The sequence below is a fragment of the Bubalus kerabau genome, chromosome X (genome assembly GCF_029407905.1).
Source record: "Bubalus kerabau isolate K-KA32 ecotype Philippines breed swamp buffalo chromosome X, PCC_UOA_SB_1v2, whole genome shotgun sequence".
Taxonomy (NCBI): domain Eukaryota; kingdom Metazoa; phylum Chordata; class Mammalia; order Artiodactyla; family Bovidae; genus Bubalus; species Bubalus kerabau.
This window is the reverse complement of record NC_073647.1, coordinates 104,895,307-104,916,522: the sequence shown is the minus strand read 5'-3', so window position 1 is coordinate 104,916,522 and position 21,216 is coordinate 104,895,307. Positions and strand designations below refer to the sequence as shown.

Here is a 21,216-nt window from a genome sequence, read left to right as displayed (position 1 = left end):
TCTGTCCTCTTGTCCCCATAAATATAATTGTCAGACCATGTCCCGCTTTGGGCTCAGAAAATATTGTTCCCATATGCATGGCTTAGGGGCCCTGGGGAGCCAAAAGCAAGTCTTCCCTTTCTTTCTTGAGATTGTGAAGGTCAGGGCATAAAGAGGCTCGTAGAAAGGGCTAAAGGGTTGGGGTGAATCTAAACATCTGAGATCAGCAACAAGCTGCTTGTTGCTTTTTTTCCCTCCAAGCATCTCTCAGTGATCTCTGTTACAGATCCTTGAATGTTACGATATGAGATTTCGAGTGCCTAGAGGGACTGAACTGGGCCTCTGACTGCCTCTCTCTCCTCCCCACCCCCCAACCGGAAGGACCACACAGAAATAGCCCAGACAGAAGAGCCACTCCAAAAAAGGAAATTCCATATCCTTCATTGACTGACCACTCAGTCTAATATTTACCTACTTTCTCTGGAAGGAAGTTCTTCCTTCTTGCTAACATCAGTCCCCCTCATTGTGATTTCAGTTTCTTTTCTCTTGTTTTGCTTTCAGTCAAAATTGAGAACAGCTGGTCCTCACCCTCTACATTCTTTATGTGCTTAAAAGTCATATTAAACCGTCCTTCCTGGGCCCAGGTTTAACCATCCTTGGAGCTCCTTTATCCTCCTGCATGTATCTGACTTGCCAACCGTTTAATCATCTTTGCCATGGGGAAGTGGCTTAGGCAGTTTGGACCAACAGTGCAGCAAAGCCTAAAGCTTTATGGCTTGTGCTAATGGGCATGCTAAATGTTTAGTAGAGACTATTTTAGAGCATGCAGTTGTGAACAATTTAAAGTGGACTATACATGGAACCCATTTCCTCTCCCAGCTCCCCCAACAGGGCCTCCCTTTAGCAGCTGAAATGAGTTAGTGGCAATCAGCACAGAGTAGGAATCCTGTGGTTTCTGCCCTTCCCTCCTGCTGGTTCTATGACAGCTAGTCTCTAAAAATAAGCTTTCTCCTTAGTATGGCCAGTAAATGTGACTTTAGAATCAGCTGGGCAAAGGGTCTAGGAATCATGTTAGCCAAAGATCAGGGGGTGCTAGTGCTGAAGCTCCATGTGAGGTTTAGGAGAGGCTGGGGGTGAGGGCTGGGGTTAACAGGGATCTGTGAGAGACTAGATCCAGAATGTTTGCTGTCTACAGGATGATTGCACCTCAGGGTTGGACATGCCTTTTTTTGCAAGTTTGCAGAGGACTTGTCTTGGCCTTTTGTTTGTGTGCTTGGCCTCTGTCCACTGGACCAACTCTGAAAGTGATACCAGAAATCTTTGGCAGAATCCCAGCCTCATTCCTGTTTGGTTCCTAAAGTAGAGGAGAGTAACTTGCCACACAGTTCTCCGGGTTACCTACCTTCAGTGGGATGCATTACTGAGCTGTTCATGTGGTGTGGGAAGGCTGTTGTCTTAGGTCACGCTGCAGGATGGGTTCAGGGCCTCTGCTGATCAGAATGAAATACATCTAGCTGATGGTGCTGCAGAAGAAAAGCATAGGGCCAACTGATATTTGTCCTATTCTCATCTTCTTACTGTTGGCTCCTCCTTTTTAATAAAACCTTAAAGGCTCTCCTCTTCATAAACATTAGCCAGGCAGTTTGTCGCAGCAAAACTATAGGAGCAGTTAATGTACCCAGCCATAAAGAAGGAATAGAAAGAGACAGAGATGGAAAAAAAAGGTTTCATTTGTATGAGGGTGTCATTGAAGACTTCATCAGGTGGGGGTGGGGAGAACTGTTTGATTGAAGTATTAGCTACCTTGGCACTGAGCCAAGGCAAATTTCCAGAGAACCATTAAACTCTTTGTAATTCCATATAATTCACAGCAGCCACAGGTAATCTGAATCAGACTCGACAAAACTTCCCTATCACTTATTATCCATTAGTGATGAATGCATACTACGGATGTTTAAACTTTTTAAAAGTCATATCATGGTGGCCACATTTTCTAAAATCCAAATCAGGAAACCTAGCTTCACAAAATTTTTTTTCAGATTTATGAATATGTTTATATGGAAAACCTCACAAAGGTATAAACCCTAAATTCCACTTAAATACTGAACAAATGGCCTTTAAGGAAGGAACTATAGTCACTGTGAAATTGGGTCAGGGTTCTCATTCAAATATTGGTGAGGGTCTCCCACACACACCTTTTTAAGGATCTGAGGAATTGGTTAATTAAGCACTAAATCAAATTAGAATATGGTTTATGCCTATCATCTGAATTTGTTCTTAAAATTCTCAGGGATGGTAGACTGAAAGAGCCTGTTGTAATTTCTTTAACACAGGAAGGTGGAGTAGATGTTACTTTGAATTCCCAGATGTCGGGAGCAGTTAAATCTCTTTAGTGTTCATGGTCTCTTTGTGAGGGCTTGTGTGTGTTTTAAATTAACTTCCTAAGGCTGGGAGCATTGCAAACTAAAGAGAATCATATATATGGATACAAGGTATTGTTGCCATGCACCTAAGTTTACTTAAAAGCTTCATTCCTCCCACCAAATTAGCATTCACCTCTGAGCACTCATCACAAAGAGGAGATGTTTAACTCAAAGGACAATTATTCTGGAATATTCTGAGCCAATAATAATGTTTTTTAAAGGCTTGGGAAACTAAAGTACCTCTTTAGTCAGAACTCGTTGAGTTTCTAGTTAAGGATCATGAATAGCAATATACCCATGGAAAACATGGGCTTTGTCACAATCTTGAGGAAGAAAATATTTGAAGCCTAATCATGGGCTTTCCTGGTGGCTCAGATGGTAAAGAATCTGCCTGAAATGCAGGAGACCTGGGTTCAATCCCTGGGTCGGGAAGATCCCCTGGAGAAGGAAATGGCAACCCACTCCATTATTCTTGCCTGGAGAATCCCATGGACAGAGGAGCCTGGAGGGGTCCATGGGGTTGCAAAGAGTTGGGCACGACTGAGTGACTAACACTACTAGATTTTCTATCTTGGGCAAGTTATGTAACATCCCTGAACCTCAGTTATATGATAAGAAAAGTGAAAATAATGTTACTTGTCTGCTGTTGCTAAGTCGCTTCAGTCGTGTCCGACTCTGTGCGACCCCAAAGACAGCAGCCCACCAGTGAAAATAATGTTACTTGTCTGCTGTTGCTAAGTTGCTTCAGTCGTGTCCAACTCTGTGTGACCCCAAAGACAGCAGCCCACCAGGCTCCGCCATCCCTGGGATTCTCCAGGCAAGAACGCTGGAGTGGGTTGCCATTACCTTCTCCAATGCATGAAAGGGAAAAGTGAAAGTAAAGTCGCTCAGTTGTGTCCGACTCTTAGCGACCCCATGGACTGCAGCCTACCAGGCTCCTCCGTCCATGGGATTTTCCAGGCAAGAGTACTGGAGTGGGTTGCCATTGCCTTCTCCAGTTACTTGTCTAGAATCAGGCAAATGAATGGAATGATATTCTGCTGCTGTTGTTCAGTCACTCAGTTGTATCCAACTCTTTGCAACCCCATGGACTGTAGCATGCCAGGCTTCCCTGTCCTTTACCATCCCCCAGAGTTTGCTCAAACTCATGTTCATTGAGTCAGTGATGTTATCCAACCATCTCATCCTCTGTTGCCTCCTTTTCCTGCCCTCAATCTTTCCCAGCATCAGGGTATTTTTCCAGTGAATCAGCTCTTCACATCAGGTAGCCAAAGTATTGGATCTTCAGCATCAGTCTTTCCAATGAATATTTAGGGTTGATTTTCTTTAGGATTGACTGGTTTGATCTCCTTGCAATCCAAGGGATTCTCAAGCATCTTCTCCAGCACCACAATTCAAAAGCATCAATTCTTCAATGCTTAGCCTTCTTTTTTTTCCAATTAATTATTTTAATTGGAGGATAATTATTTCACAATACTGTGATGGTTTTTGCCATACATCAGCATGAATTGGCCACAGCTATACATGTGTCCCCCCAATCCTGAACCCTCCTTCCACCTGTCTCCCCACCCTGTTCTGGGTTGTCCCAGAGCACTGGCTTTGGGTGCCCTGCTTCATGCATCAAACTTGCACTGGTCATCTATTTTACATATGGTAGTATATATGTTTCAATGCTATTCTCTCAAATCATCCCACCCTCGCCTTCTCCCCCTGAGTCCAAAAGTCTGTTCTTCATATCTGTGTCTCTTTACTGGCCTGCATGTAGGATTGTCAGTACCATCTTTCTAAATTCCATGAGTGAGTGAGTGAGTGAGTGAATTCGCTCAGTCGTGTCTGACTCTTTGTGACCCCATGGACTGTAGCCTACTAGGCTCCTCCCTCCATGGGATTCTCCAGGCAAGAGTACTGGTGTGGGTTGCCATTTCCTTCTCCAGGGGATCTTCCCGACCCAGGGATCGAACCTGGGTCTCCTGCATTGCAGGCAGATGCTTTAACCTCTGAGCCACCAAATATGGGGCTTCCCTGGTGGCTCAGCAGTAAAGAATCTGCCTTCAATGCAGGAGACCCAGGTTCAATCCCTGGGTCAGGAAGATCCCCTGGAAAAGGAAATGGCAACTCACTTTAGAACTCATGACTAGAGAATCCCATGGATAGAGGAACCTTGCAGGCTGCAGTCCATAGGGTTGCACAGAGTTGGACATGACTGAAGTGAGTAAGTAGAAGCAGCATGCGTTAATATACAGTATTTGTCTTTCTCTTTCTGACTTACTTCACTCTGTATAATAGGCTCCAGGTTCATCCATCTCATTAGAACTGACTCAAATGCTTTCCTTTTTATAGCTGAGTAATATTCCACTGTGTATATGTACCACAACTTCCTTATCCATTCATCTGCCGATGGCCATCTACGTTTCTTCCATGTCCTAGCTATTGTAAATAGTGCTGCAGTGAACATTGGGGTACGTGTGTCTCTTTCAGTTCTTGTTTCCTTGGGATGTATGCCCAGCAGCAGGAGTGCTGGGTCATATGGCAGCTCTATTCCCAGTTTTTTATGGACCAGTTCTCACATGACTACTGGAAAAACCATAGCTTTCACTAAATGGACCTTTGTTGGCAAAATGATGTCTCTACTTTTTAATACATTGTTTAGGTTTGTCACAGCTTTCCTTCCATAGAGCAAGTGTCTTTTAGTTTCGTATCCTGAGGTCCTTTCTAATTTTAATTTCAACAAAAATTTATTGAACAAACACTATGATCAATACAGACTTTTATTTTCCTAGGTCCAGTAATAGGACTGTGAAAAGACATTGTCTGACTATCTCTCCCATTATAATGCAAGTATCCTGACAAATGTCAACATATATAGGAATAAATAAAATAATGCAAAATGATAAATTCTATGAAGAAAATAAAACAAGTAATGTGATGGAGGGGGCTTCCCAGGTGGCTCTAGTGGTAAAGAACATGCCTGCTAATGCAGGAGACTTAAGAGACCCAGTTTTGATCCCTGGGTTGGGAAGATCCCCTAGAGGAGAGCATGGCAACCCACTCCAGTATTCTTGCCTGGAGAATCCCATGGACAGAGGAGCCTGGCAAGCCTCAGTCCATTGGGTCGCAGAGTCAGACATGACTGAAGTGATTTAGCATGCACACATACAGTGTGATGGAAAATGATGGCAGTTGGGGTGGAGGAAACAGATGAGTCTACTTGATATTTGTGGTCAGGGAAGGCCTTTCTTAGGCCTTGTGGTATTTGAGCTGATACCTGAATGATGGGATGCTACATAAAGATCTTATGTGGTATATAAAAGACTATTGGTCTTTTCAGTCCCCAAGGCTCAGCCACTAGTTTTGCACTCCATGCTGTCTTAATGCTAAGGAGAGTCATCAAGGACTTTAAGTTTTAGACTATTAAAACCCTGTACAAGGGAACTTATATCATGGTTGTATATAGTGAACTCTTTTGCTGGCAACTGCTTCTAGAAATCAGGAACAAAATCTTTAACCTGCTGCCATATCCATTTGTTGAGCTTTTGATCTTTTTCCACCTCAGTCATCCCTGAACTCTCTCTACCACGTCAGCTTTGCAAGGTTCTTTCTCACTTGTACCACTGAAATTCATAGCTTATTAGACAGCTAAGAAGCATAGGTAATACAGTAGGAGGCAGTAATGTTATCTGAAGAAGAGATCCTTGCCAGTGTGACAATGGCCTGACCTAAAGTTCTGCTTCTCAGAGTGGGTAGCAGGAATCCTAGGGACCATGACAAAGAAACATACCTGAGATAGACAGGAGAAACAAAGGTGGATGGCTCCAAGATTAGATAAGGGATTGATTCTGGTTTTATGATATATCAACATAGAAATTGGTTGGTGATTTAAACTTTTCATCTTTACTAGTTGACAGGTAAAGAAAACAAAGTGCTTGTCTTCAACGTTATTTCCTACTGGAATCACCTACTTTATTGGAAGGGGGTGGGTGGGTGAGTGGGAGGTGGAGCAGATGAATACTATCTCAAAGCCCAGAGGAACAATGGGCAAATTCATAAGTTTCAGCCCTATCATAAAGGCTTACTCTTTAAGTGAAATACTTTTGCCTTGATTAAAGCTATGAGTATGTGAATATAGTGCCCAGTCCTTGGGCCCTACCTCAAAAAGTATAATCTGTATAGTGTAGAGTTCTTAAAAGTATCTCTTAAACTAAAGAATAAGTGTTTTTTTTATATTATATATATATATATTATATATATATAACTTATTTGAGGTTGGCAAATTTTGGGGGCAGGATACAAAAAGCAATGATCATAAAAATACAGTATTATATTGGAGTTCTTCAAAATAAAAAATATGTTCATTTTAGATGTCACTATATATATAAATTCACGTATCTCAGTGAATTTTAGATGTACATATATTTCCCATGTAATCAGTTCCCAGATTAACATGTAAAACATCTCCAGCACCTCCGAAAGTTATGCTCATGTGCTTTCACAGTCAGTACACCCTCTCAGAGGTAACTACTAAACTTTTTATCACCATAGATTAGTTTTGTCTGTTCTTGTTCTTTATTTTTTTTTCTTTTTTCTTTTTTTCTTTTTTTTAAATTTTATTTTATTTTTAAACTTTACAAAATTGTATTAGTTTTGCCAAATATCAAAATGAATCCGCCACAGGTATACATGTGTTCCCCATCCTGAACCCTCCTCCCTCCTCCCTCCCCATACCATCCCTCTGGGTCGTCCCAGTGCACCAGCCCCAAGCATCCAGTATCGTGCATCGAACCTGGACTGGCAACTCGTTTCATACATGATATTTTACATGTTTCAATGCCATTCTCCCAAATAAAATAGAATCATACAGTATTTGTTTTAATCTGGTTTGTTTTGCTCAATGTAATATTTTTGATAGGCATCCACTTCATTGCATGTATCAGTAGTTTGCTCTTTTTGTTGTTGCTAGGCAGTATGCTAATTTGTATATAGGTATGTCTTGATGGGTCATTCTTGCATGCATGCGTGCTAAGTCGCTCAGTCATATCCAACTCTTTGAAACCCCATGGACTATAGCCTGCCAGGCTCCTCTGTTCATGGAATTCTCCAGGCAAGATTACTGGAGTGGGTTGCCATTAACTCCTCCAGGAGAACTTCCTGACCCAGGGATCAAATCGGAGTCTCTTATGTCTCCTGCATTGGCACCACCTGGGAAGCCCCAGGGTCATTCTTATTTTTTGTCTATTGTAAATTAAGCCACTATGAACAATCAAGTCTTTTTTTGTGGACACATACACTGCTTTCTCTTAGGTACACTTGGATGTACAATTTCTTGGTCCTAGATTAGATATACAGATTTCCAAAGTGGTTGTACCATTTTACACTCCAACCGGCAATGTGGAGTTCATATTGCTGTACATATATTTTTAGTGAAGTTCCTGTTCAAGTATTTTGCCAGTTGTCAATTGGTTGTCTTTTTCTTATTGGTTTTCTGAATATAAATCCTTTGTTAGATATATGCATTATGAATATGTTTCCAGTCTGTGGCTTGTCTCTTCACATTTTTAGTGACATTTTAAGGAACATATTTTTATTTTGATGAACTCAATATAACACTGTATCTTTTATGACTATTGCTTTTTTGTATCCTGCCTAAAAAATTTTGCCCTCCTCGGGGTCATAAAAATATTCTGTGTTTTCCTTTAAAAGCTTTATAGTTTTAGCCCTCTCATTGAAGTCTGGCCAAATTTTTTTTAGTACAAATTTACATCAGTGAAAATGTTTTGAGCACATGTCTCCAATGTACATAATTTTATTTAGGATGATACAGTCTACCATCACCAATATTAAATACTGATAAGGCTTATTTTTTAATTAGATAAGCATAAATGTAATCAGAACTTCCATTATCACCCTTTCCAGTAGATCATTTGTGTATAGCCTGGGACATATAAATCCATCCTACAGACTACTGTCCTAAACCACCAAAAGCTAAATAACATTTTTGACAAACACTGATAACATTAAATGTCAGCAAAAGATTTCAGTATCAACAAATGGCTAGAGTTGACAAAGTGTGAACAGGATCCCAATAAGCATATTTGCTGATAATGTGAGAAACTCTGAGTTTGCTCTTGCACAGTGATTTTTTTTTTCTTCCTTACCTGACTTACGGAGACAGCAGGACTGATTGACTTAGGAGGAGGAGCAAAGACCAACTTGCTTTCGTTTGCTGTTGTAGGATACAGTGCGCTTAACTCCCTACCCCTTTCCTCATCATCAAGTTCTTAGAGCTGAGCTTGGCTCTGGATTGAGTTTTTGCAAAGATGTTTAGAATTTGACTTGGGATAATCCCTGGGGGAAATTTAATGATTTGGAGCATTGAGAGCTTTCCTTATGAGGATTAGTAAAAATAGATGGCAGTTAAGCAGCTTGGGAGGAACGAGTTGTCTGTAAAGATTGATCATAATCTAGGGCACAGTTCCCTTGGTCCAAGGTCAGGAGAGCCAGTGGTTCTGATCCACAGAACTTTACATTCTGGGGCAGCCCCTTGTAGGATTCTTAGTTGGTAAGGGAAAGAATATCTTTGGTGTCCACCTCCTCAATCTGGTTCCACATAGGAATTACTACTTAGAACCATGCCTATTTACATCTTTTTAGTTGGTTGATGTTTTTTAATTCTCATTTATTTAAGAGAGGGGCTTTTGTTTTCTGTTTTGCCTTTGGGGAAGCTGGGGTAAGGTAGGAAAGTTTAAATTAGAAGTGACAGTTCCTTGTTTTTCAAATTTAGATTACTTTGGAGTTTGGGAGGAATTTTGAAGGGAGAGAGTGACAACCTAGAGGGATGGGAGGTAAGAGGGAGGTTCAAGAGGGAGGGGATGTATGTATGCCTATGGCTGATTCACATTGATGTATAGCAGAAACTAACATAATATTATAAAATAATTATCCTCCAATTAAAAATTTTTAAAAAAGAAACAAGTTAGGGCAGGTAGTTTGTCTGCAGCCCAGACTGTTGAAAGCCATGGAAAATAGGCTGTGGAGGTTTCAAACCCTGCATCTCCCCTGTCCAGGTCACTCTGATTGATTCCTCCTAGCATGAGCGGATTCTAGGGGATACCAATGGGGTAAGAGAGGGAAGATCAGAAACATCCCCAACTTGTGGTCTGCTCAAGTCAAACTTAGTTTCAGAATAAGCACAGACTTTATCTATAATTTGATGATCCATTCCTGATAGTTAAACTTCTCAAAGCCAGATTATCTCCATCTCTACGTTTTCTCTCTATTGATTACACAGAAAAGGCCAAATTACTGAATTGATGTCTGGAGTGTTACTCAAATGGAGACGGCAATGGCACCCCACTCTGGTACTCTTGCCTGGAAAATCCCATGTACGGAGGAGCCTGGTAGGCTGCAGTCCATGGGGTCGCGAAGAGTCAGACACGACTGAGCGACTTCACTTTCACTTTTCACTTTCACGCATTGGAGAAGGAAATGGCAACCCACTCCAGTGTTCTTGCCTGGAGAATCCCAAGGACGGCGGAGCCTGGTGGGCTGCCGTCTGTGGGATCACACAGAGTCAGACACGACTGAAGTGACTTAGCAGCAGCAGCAGCAGTGTTACTCAAAACTTGAAAATCTTTACAAAAGTTATAAAAAGACATTCAGAGAATATACTTTTTTTTTTTTTTTGATGCATTGTGTCTTAGTTGTGGCATCTTTCAGCAGGGAATGCTGGCTCTTCTTGTGGCATGTGGCTCAGTAGTTGCAGCTCGTGGGCTTAGTTGTCCTGCAGCATGTGGAATCTTAGTTCCTTGACCAGGAATAGAACCCCATGTGCCCTGCACTGGAAGGCAGATTTTTAACCACTAGACTACCAGGGAAGTCCCAGAGGTTATACTTATTTTTTAAAGCAATATAGTTACTGTTGGGCTTCCCTGGTGGCTCAGGTGAGATAGAGTCTGCCTGCAGTATGGGAGACCTGGGTTTGATCCCTGGGTCAGGAAAATCTCCTGGAGAAGGAAATGGCAACCAACTTCAGTACTCTTGCCCGGAAAATCCCATGGATGGAGGAGCCTGGTAGACTACAGTCCATGGGTTTGCAAAGACTGACACAACTGAGTGACTTCACTTTCACTTTCATAGTTACTGTATTCTGAGTGGACCTTTTCCATTTATGTAGTTCAAAAAAGTTAATTCACACAATTAGCTATGTTGTTTGCCTTCTTAGACAGTAGACAAGCTGGTGGAGGTAGGAGAATGGCCAGGTACAGTGGTCCCTAACCCCTGTGGATACCAAAATCTATGGAAGCTCAAGAATCTTACAGTTCACCCTCCCTTTAATATATGATTTTGCATCCATGAATTCAACCAACCAGATGAACCTGGGAGTTCAGGACTGTGGTGTAATCTGGCTAGAAGCCCTAGAACTGGACAATGAAGTTTCAGTTAATTGCCTAGTTTTTCCAATAAATATTTCATAGCAAGCAGAGGTATTCACAATCATGCCATTGACTTTTTAAAAAACTTTTTATTTTGAATTGGGCTACAGCCAATTAACAATGTTGTGATAGTTTCAGGTGAGCAGTAAAGGGACTCATCCATACATATACATGTATCCATTCTACCTCAAACTCTCCTCCCATCCAGGCTGGCATATAACATTGAGTAGAGTTACATGTGCTACAGAGTTGGTTATCCATTTTAAATATAGAAGCGTGTACATGTCCATCCCAAGCTCCTTAACTATCCCTTACCCCTTTTATTCCCAACTGCAACTGTAAGTTTGCTCCCTAAGTTTGTGTGTCTTTTTCTATTTTGTAAATTCATTTGTATCATTTCTTTTTAGATTCCACATATAAGAGATGTTGCACAATATCTGTCCTTCTCTGTCTGACTTACTTCACTCAGTATGACACGTTGGAGTGTCATATTCGAGCAACCATCCATGTTGCTGAAAATTGAATTATTTCCTTTTTTTTACTGGCTGAGTAGTATTCCATTGTATATATGTACCACATCTTCTTTATTCATTCCTCTGTTGATGGACATTTAGGTTCATGTCTATCATGTCTTGGCTATTGTAAACTGTGTTATAATGCATATTAGGGTGCAAGAATCCTTTTGGATCATGTTTTTTCTCCAGGTATATGCCCAGGAGTGGAATTGCAAGGTCATATAGTAGCTCTATTTTTAGCTTTTTAAGGAACCTCCATACTGTTCTCCATAGTGGCTGTACCAATTTACATTCCCACCAACAATGTAGGAGGGTTCCCTTCTCTCCACATCCTCTCCAGCATTTATTATTTGTGGTGTGAGGTGATTTCTCATTGTAGTTTTGATTTGCATTTCTCTAATAGTTAGCTGTGTTAAACATCTTTTCGAGTGCCTTTTGGCCATCTGTATGTCCTCTTTGGAGAAATGCCTATTCAGGTCTTCTGCCCATTTTTTGATTGGGTTGTTTGCTTTGATGCTGTTAAGCATCATGAGCTGTTTGTAAATTTTGGATACTAATCCTTGTCAGTCACATCATTTGCAAATATTTTCTCCTCATCTGTAGGCTGTGTTTTTGCTTTGTTTATTGTTTTCTTTGTTGTACAAAAGCTCTTGAGTTTAAGTGGATCCCATTTGTTTATTTTTGTTTTTATTTCCATTATTCTGGGAAACAGATTGAAAAAGACATTGCTGTGATTTATGTCAATGTTCTACCATGTTTTCCTCTAGGAGTTTTATAGTGTCCAGTCTCACATTTAGGTCTTTAACCCATTTTGAACTTATTTTTGTGTATAGTGTTAAATAATGATCTAATTTCATTTTTTTTACAAGTAGCTGCCCAGTTTTCCTAGCACCATTCATTGAAGAGACAGTCTTTGCAAAATTGTGTGTCTTCCCTCCTTTGTCATAGATTGACCATAGGTACATGGGTTCATTTCTGGGTTTTCTATCCTGTTCTATTGATCTGTTTTTTGTGCCAGTACCATACTATTTTGATGGTTGTAGCTTTGTAGTATAGTCTGAAGTCAGGGAGCCTAATTCTTCCAGCTCCGTTTTTCTTTCTCAAGATTGCTTTGACTATTTGGGGTCTTTTGTGTCTCCATACAAATTTTAAGATTTTTTGTTCTAGTTCTGTGAAAAATGCCATTGGTAATTTGATAGAGATTGCATTGAATCTGTAGATTGTCTTGTGCAGTATAAGCATTTTGAGAATATTGATTCTTTCAATAAATGAACATGGTATATCTTTCCATCTATTTGTGTTGTCTTCAATTTCTTTCATCAACGTCTTATAGTTTTCAGAGTACACATATTTTGTCACCTCATTAGGTGGGTCTGTGCATGCTAAGTTACTTCAATTGTGTCTGGCTCTTTGCAACTCCATAGACTGTAACCTGCCAGGCTTCTCTGTCCATGGGATTCTCCATGCAAGAATACTGGAATGGGTTTCCATGCCCTCCTCCAGGGGATTTCCTTGACTTAGGGATCAAGCCCGTGTCTCTTACATCTGCTGCATTGGCAGATAGGTTCTTTACCACTTGCACCACATGGGAAGACTAAGATTTCACTTTTGGGCTTGCCTGGTGGCTCAGATGGTAAAGAATCTGCCTGCAATGCAGGAGACCTGGGTTCAATCCATGGGTTGGAAAGATCCCCTGGAAGATGGCATGGCAACCCACTCCAGTATTCTTGCCTGGAGAAGTCCATGGACAGACAAGCTTGGTGGCTTATAGTCCATGGGGTTGCAAAAGGTTGGACATGGCTGAGTGACTAACAGTTTCACTTTAGGTAGGTTTATTCCTAGGTATTTTATGCTTTTTGATGTGATGGTAAATGGAATTTTCTTAAATTTCTCTTTCTGATCTTTCATTGTTAGTGTATAGAAAAACAACAGATTTCTGTGTATTAATTTTATAACCTGCAACTTTACCAAATTCATGATGAGTTATAGTCGTTTTCTGGTAGCATGTTTGGGATCTTCTATGTATAGTATCATGTCATCTGCAAACAGTGACAGTTTAACTTCTTTTCCAATTTGGATTCCCTTTATTTTTTTTTTTCTTCTCTGATTGCTTTAGCTAGGACTACCAAAACTATGTTGAATAAAAGTGGGAAGAGTGGACATCTTTTTCTTGTTTCTGATCTTAGAGGTAATGCTTTCCACTTTTCATCATTGAGTGTGATGTTAGCTGTAGGTTTGTTGTATGTGGCCTTTATTATGTTGAAGTATGTTCCCTCTATGCCCACATTGTGGAGAATATTTTGTTTTTTTAATCACAAATGGCTGCTGAATTTTGTCAGAAGCTTTACTGTTTGTATTGAAATGATCATATAGTTTTTATTTTTCAATTTATTGATGTAGTGTATCACATTATTGATTTGTGGATATTGAAAAATCCTTGTATCAGTGAATAAATTCTAGCTGATTATGGTGATTGATATATTTAATGTATTGTTAGATTCAGATTGCTAGTATTTTGTTGAGGATTTTTGTGTCTATGTTCATCAGTGATATTGCCTTAATTTTATTTTTGTGTGTGGTATCTTTGGTTTTGGTATCAGGGTGAATGAGTTTGAAAGTTTTCCTTCCTCTGCAATTTTTTGGAACATTTTCAGAAGGATAGGTGTTAACTCTTCTCTAAATGTTTCAAAGAATTCACTTGTGAAGTCATCAGGTCCAGGACTTTTCGTTTGTCGGGAGTTTATAATCACAGTTTCAGTTTCAATGCTTGTGATTATTCTGTTCATATTTTCTAATTCTTCCTGGTTCAGTCTTGGGAGACAGTACCTTTCTAAGAATGTGTCCATTTCTTCCAGGTTGTCCATTTTATTTGCATACACTTTCTCATAGCAGTTTCTTATGATCCTTTGTATTTCTGTGGGGTCAGTTGTAACTTCTCCTTTTTCATTTCTAATGTTATTGATTTGAGTCTTCTCCCTTATTTTTTCTTGATGAGTGTGGCTAAAGGTTTGTTAATTTTGTTTATCTTTTCAAAGAACAAGCTTTTAGTTTCTTTGATATTTACAATTGTTTTCTTTGTCTTTATTTCATTTATTTCTACTCTGATTTTTATGATTTCTTTCTACTAACTTTAGGTTTTGTTTGTTCATCTTCCTCTAGTTTTTTAGGTGTAAGGTTAGGTTGTTTACTTGCGATTTTTCTTGTTTCCTGAGGTAAGATCATATTGCTACAAACTTCCCTCTTAGAACTGCTTTTGCTGCATCCCATAGGTTTTGAACTATTGTGCTTTCATTTTCATTTTTCTCTAGGTATTGTTTTATTTCCTCTATGATTTCTTCAGTGATCCATTGGTTGTTTAGTAACATATTGTTTAACTGCCACATGTTTGTATTTTTTTATAGTTTTATTTCTTGTAGTTTATTTCTAGTCTCATTGCATTGTGATCAGAAAAGATGCTTTATGTGATTTCAATGTTCTTAAATTTACCAAGGTTCACCTTGTGGCCCAGCATGTGGCCAATCCTGGAGAATGTTCCATGTGCAGTTGAGAAGAATGTGTAGTCTGCTGCTTTTGGATGGAATGCTCTATAAATATCAATTAACTCCACCCGGTTTAATGTGTCAGTTAAGGCCTGTGTTTCCTTATTAATTTTCTATCTGTATGATCTGTCCATTGATGAGAGTGGGGTGTTAAAGTTCCCCACTGTAATTGTATTACTTTCAATTTCTCCATTTATGGTTGTTAGTATTTACCTTACATATTGAGGTATTCCATGTAGGTGCATATTTATTTGTAACTGTTCTGTCTTCATCTTGGATTGAATCCTTGATTATTATGTAGTGTCCTTCTTTATCTCTTGTAACAGTCTTTGTTTGAAAGTCCATTTCGTCTGATAGGAGTATTGCTACTCCAGCTTTTTTTGATTTCCATTTGCATGGAATACCTTCTCCCATCCCCTTACTTTCAGTCTGTAAGTGTCCCCAGATCTGAAGTGGGTATATAGTAGATAGCATATATTCAAGTCTAGTTTTTGTATACACTCAGCCAGTCTATGTCGTTTGGTTGGCGCATTTAATCCACTTAGATTTAAGGCAATTACTGATACGATAATCATATTGCTGTTGTTATTGTTTAGTCTCTAAGTCATGTCCGACTCTTTTGCAACCCCATGGACTGAGCCCACCAGGCTCCTCTGCCAATGATCGTATTACTATTTTCTTAATTGTTTTGAATTTATTTCTCTGTTGCTCTTTTCATTTTCTTGTGTTTCCTGCCTAGAGATGTTCCTTTAGCATTTGTTGTAAAGCAGGTTTGGTGGTGCTATATTCTCTTAACTTTTGCTTGTCTGGAAAGCCTTTGATTTCTCCATGAAACCTGAACCAGACTCTTGTTGGGTAGAGTATTCATGGTTGTGGGTACTTCCTTTTCAGAACTATAAATATATCATGCCATTCCCTTCTGGCTTGTAGAGTTTCTGTTGATAAATCAACAGATTTATGGGAGTTCCCTTGTATGTTATTTGTCATTTCTTTCTGGTTGCTTTTAATATTTTATCTTTCTCTTTAATTTTTGTCAGTTTGATTACTATGTCTTGGTGTATTCCTCCTTGGGTTTATCCTACTTGAACCTCTCTGACTATTATTTCCTTTCCCATGTTATGGAAATTTTCAACTGCTAGCTCTTTGGGATCCCTGTAATATGAATGTTGGTGTGTTTAATGTTGTCCCAGACTTCTCTTAGGCTGTCTTCATTTCTTTTCATTATTTTTTCTATATTCTGTTTTGTGGCAGTAATTTCTACCATTCTGTCTTCCAGGTCACTTATCTGTTTTTCTGCCTCAGTTATTCTGCTATTGATTCCTTCTACTATATTGTTCATCTCTGTTTGCTTGTTCTTTGGTTCTTCTAGGTTTTTGGTAAACATTTCTTTCATCTTTTCCATTCTTTTTCCAAGTTCCTAGATCATCTTCACCATCATTATTCTGAATTCTTTTTCTAGAAGTTTGCCTATTTCCACTTCACTTAATTGTTTTTTCTAGGGTTTTATCTTGTTCCTTCATCTGAGATATAATCCTCTGCCTTTTCGTTTTAATTAACTTGCTGTAATTGTGGTTTTCATTCTGGAGGCTGCAGGATTGTAGTTCTTCTTGCTTCTTCTGATTGCCCTCTTATGGATGAGGCTATTTTAGAGGCTTGTGCAAGGTTCCTGATGGGGAGAGTGGTGGTAGGAAAAACTGAGTCTTGCTCTGGTGGGCAGGGCTGTGCTCACTAATACCTTAATCCAGTTGTCTGCTGATGAGTGGGACTCCATGCCCTCCCTGTCAGTGGTTTGGCCTGAGGTGACCCAGTCCTAGGGTCTACAGCCTGTATGTTAGGGCTAATGGTGACCTCCAAGAGGGCTCATGTCAAAGGGTACTTCCCAGAACTGCTGTTGGCAGTGCCCCATCCCTGCGGCAAGCCGCCACTGACTCATGCCTCACAGGAGACACTCCAACACCAGCAGGTATATCTGGTTCAGTCTATTATGAGGTCATGCTTTCTTACCTGTCAGTCCTGATACACACAAGATTTTGTTTATGCCCTCCAAGAGTGGAGCCTCTGTTTCCTCTAGTCTTGTGGAGGTCCTGCAATTGAATCCTGTTGGCCTTCAAAGTCAGATCCCCTGGCAATTTCTACTCCCTTTGCCAGATCCTCAGGTTGAAAACCCTGATATGGGGCTCAGAATCTTCATAATAGTGGTAGAACTTCTTTGGTATTACTGTTCTCTAGTTTATGGGTTGCCTACCCTACAGATATGGGATTTGATTTTATTGTTATTGTGCCCCTTCTACTGTCTCATTGTGTCTTCTCCTTTGTCTTTGGACATGGGTATCTTTTTTGGTCGGTTCCCGCATCCTTCTGTCACTGGTTGTTCAACGGCTAGTTGCAATCTCAGTGTTCTCACAGGAGGAGGTGAGCACATGTCCTTCTATTCCACCATCTTGAACCAATCATCATTGACTTTTAATACTGCTCTTACACTATTGTAATAAGGATTCAGTACCTGCTGGTTATTGTTACTGATGATGTTTTTCCTGCAGACACATTTTTTCCACAAGATAAATCTGGTTTAACTTTTCTTTCTTTCACTTTCTCATATTTCCTCATTTAGTCAAAAGACTTAACCAAGTATCTGCCGTGCGTGTGCTTAGTCATTCAGTCATGTCCAATACTTTGCAACCCCGTGGACTGTAGCCCACCAGGGTCTTCTGTCCATGGAGTTTCCAGGCAAGAATACTAGAGTGGGTTGCCATTTCCTACTTCAGGGGATCTTCCTGATTTAGGAATGGAACCCTCATCTCCTGCATTGGCAGGGAGATTCTTTACTACCCCCCGGGAAGCCCAAGTATCTGCTAATATCTTTTGTTTAGTATAAAAGCTACTAGAAAGCCAGTAAATACTGTTAAGTCCATTTTGTTTGTCTTTACTCTCAAGAAGCCAATTTGTCACTTTGTTGACAGATATTAGAGCACTTCATGCTTCATGGATTCATCAAAAATTTCCAGTTCACCAGCTCATTAGCACAAAATAGGGCTTCAGGAGTCTATTTCTCTCAGTGTCCCAGCTGTGCTTTTACAAATGTTCCAACCTTGATGGACCACTCTGAAACAATGGATAAAGACCACAGGAAAATGAGAGATGGATGTTGATTAGTCAGTTTCATAGGAGTGAAACATGAGTGAAGGCAAAACACAGTGGGATTATCTGTGTCAGCAGAATGATAATGCATGACTTTGCTAACTGTGCACAGGTCACTGAATGTCAGAGATCCACAGGTCCTCAGAGGTCATATAGTCAGACCCCCCACTTTTTAACCAATAACGGTAGAAGAGGCCAAAGGAGGGGAAAGAGACTTGTCCAAGGTCAACCAGGCTTCCCTGGTGGCTCAGTGGTTAAGAATCCAACTGTTGATGCAAGAGATGCGGGAGACACAGGTTCAATCCCTGGGTCAGGGAGATGGCCTGGGGGAGGAAATGGCAGCCCCACTTCAGAATTCTTGTCTGGGAGATCCTATGGACAGAGGAGCCTAGTAGGCTACAGTCCATAAGGTCGCAAAGAGTCAGCCACAACTGAGTGAACACACACACACACACACACACACACACACACACACACACACACACACACACAAAGTCTGTCATCCCTTCCCAACTTTCCAAACACCAGCTGGCTTTTGGCTATTTGACTGTGCAATCAGTTTTCAATTATTTGAGCCACTCACTGCTAGCCCAATGATCACTTAAATATTCCAAAGTGACACATAAATTAACCATTGTTTACATTGGGCTTTGTAAAGATGTGTGTTTATTACTGACATTCCAGTGTGTCTGGGTACAATCTGAGAATTCACCACACTTCAAATGAAAGAAGAAAGAAACCCTGAAGGGCTGATTCAGGAAGAGCTGGAAAGTTGACTAGCCATATTGAATGGATAGCATCAAATGATGCTATATAGCCCCTCAAGCAGAACATGTTATTCCAAACATGTTTGTTGATTCACACCTCTCCTGCACCCCAACCAGTTATAAGTTGCACCGTAGGAAGGGAAAAACAATATCTTTTATAGAAGAATATACATATTGTTTTTTCTCCCTTTCTTCTTTCCCTTCTCTTTCCTTCTCATTCCTTTTCCTTGCTAGAAAAAATGAACAGCTGCTTTATCTTTTATATAAACAAATATGTGGTTGAGCCATTGACCTGGAGAACTGGCTGTCAGGATGCCAAACAATAAATGGAAAACATGCTGGATCCCATGAATATAGAGGTGGAGGAAGGAGGAGGAAGACCAGTGAGCAATACTTTTTACTAGAATCCAAAAGTCAGGAGGAGTAAGAAGGAATCTGTTGTATAGCTCAGTGAATTCCCTGGGTCTGGGAAGGAGCTAGTTTGGAGTATAGTCCAAGGGCTCTTGAACCAAATCGAGTTTCATTTCCTGATCTGGCCCTGTCTGTACTTTGGGATTGTGCTGAATGCTCATAATTTTCTGGTGTGTTGTCTGCAAATCCTCACACTTGGGCTAAAATGGAATTATTATTATTCATGTTCTGAAGGTGATGCTGCTGATGACTGAGAAAGGGCATGGAACAGGAAAAGTGGCATGAACAATTGGCTTGAGGCTACATTCCAAGAAAGAGTCCCTGCAAGGATTCAGATGGTGGCAGGCAGAGTGGCAGTAGGGAATGAAAAATGCCTGAGCTTTTGATGCAGCCATAATTAAGCATTTTGGTTTAAGAGGTACCCCCCTTTCATTTTCTCATCTAGAATAAACAAATCTTGTTGATGTAACAAAGTGCTTAATAAACCCAAGGTGGTACTTAATATCAATACATATTGAAGGAAAGACTTGCTATGGTTAATGGTAATATGGATAATTGAGTTATATGAATTTAAAAATAGGTAGAGTAAATTAAGACTAATGTACATCAACAGGAAAAATCTATTAGTATTCATTAGTTAGGCTCCTGTTTATGGTTCTTTGTTAGCCTAAGGAAGCCCTTTCCGATAACTAATGCCTGTTGAAAATCCTGCCTGATAACTTTCCATGGATGCCAAAGGAATGAGTCATTCACATAGAACTTCTGACATTCAAGTATAGCATTTTGCTTCTTTTTCTTTTTTTGGCAGCAGTGACTGTGAAGTAATAACAATGATGACAATGGAAATAAGAGATCCTAATTAATTTGCTGAGAGTTGTTCCCCATTTACCAATATTGGCTTGTTTTGTCTTGAGTGGTGGCCCAGGTACTAGAACAAAGGTATATATATATTCAATGTCACTTGGCTAACCTATGATTTGTCAGACAAAGGTTAATTTAAAAAAAATGTTGGGTTAGCAGCAATAAATTTAATAACAGTCTGTGATTTAAGTCAGAACTTCAGTTTATTTGATGGGATTTTTTAAATCCTGAATTAACATTTTTCTCTGAGCTCAGGAGGTCTCATCTGCCAAACTGCACATGAGCTGGCCAACCAAAAGCTCATCAATATTCTAACTTACACAGTATGGGGATAGATTGGAGCGATGCTATAAAAGACTGAAAGAAAGATTGGAACAAGAAATGTAAAAATACCTGCAGCAAAAACCAGTCCTTAGTTGTCCAGTTTAGAACCTGACTTTCCCTAAGAATTATATGGTTTAATCATCTTCAACTTTTTCTTGCCCCTGAGAGAAACAAACTAACAAGCAAACAAACATCTCTTCTTGATTCCATTCATAGGTTGGACCTGTTTTCACCCGCCCATCTCCATGGACGTATGAACTTTAGATGGTAATCCACCCCTGAATCTGGGAGCTATGTGTGCCTCATTCATTTCTGTATCTTTAGCAGTTAGCATGTTGTCCCTTGCATACAAAAACTTTACCAAAAATTAACCAAAAACTTTAGAATAGATTAAAGGATGGATGAGATGACTCCTATCACCAGGATGGAATTAATGTTCCCATAGGTAGAACTCACCTCTGTGATAGAAAAAATGTTACATACAGAAGTAGATGTAAATAAGGATCCTTAGGGGACATTCTGCTTTGCTTTCACCTACTCCAGTGGCTGTTAGTTCTTCCTTTGGTTTCAATGCCCACCTCCCAGCCTCACTACATTCCTGCCAAGATTGCCCTTAACCAATGGAAATTCTGTAGGCTGTGGTGGAACAGTTAATACCTATATTCCCGTTTTGCCCAGTGCCCACTGTGTGACAGACACTGGAAGCACTGTGCTAGGCTGTAGTTGAAGAGGTATTGATAAATGACCTTTGTATATTTTGCAATTCCATTCACAGAAGGTTGAGCTGGAAGCCACCTTCAAAGTCTTCAGAGTCAACCCCCTTGCTGCAA

General features: G+C 40.0%; 1 protein-coding gene across 3 annotated transcripts in view; it reads left to right on the top strand.

Moving 5' to 3' along the window:
- Nucleotides 1–21,216, top strand: part of SHROOM4 (shroom family member 4) — a 245,463-nt gene that overhangs the window by 96,442 nt on the left and 127,805 nt on the right. The window contains exons 1-2 of one of the 3 annotated variants that reach the window (XM_055565532.1): nt 19,534–19,619; nt 20,603–20,653. The exons of the other annotated variants lie outside the window; for them this stretch is intronic. Coding sequence (XP_055421507.1) covers nt 20,651–20,653 — 3 coding nt within the window. The 5' untranslated portion in view covers nt 19,534–19,619; nt 20,603–20,650. Of the gene's footprint in view, nt 1–19,533; nt 19,620–20,602; nt 20,654–21,216 lie in introns of those variants that run through there. 3 annotated transcript variants of the gene reach the window in all.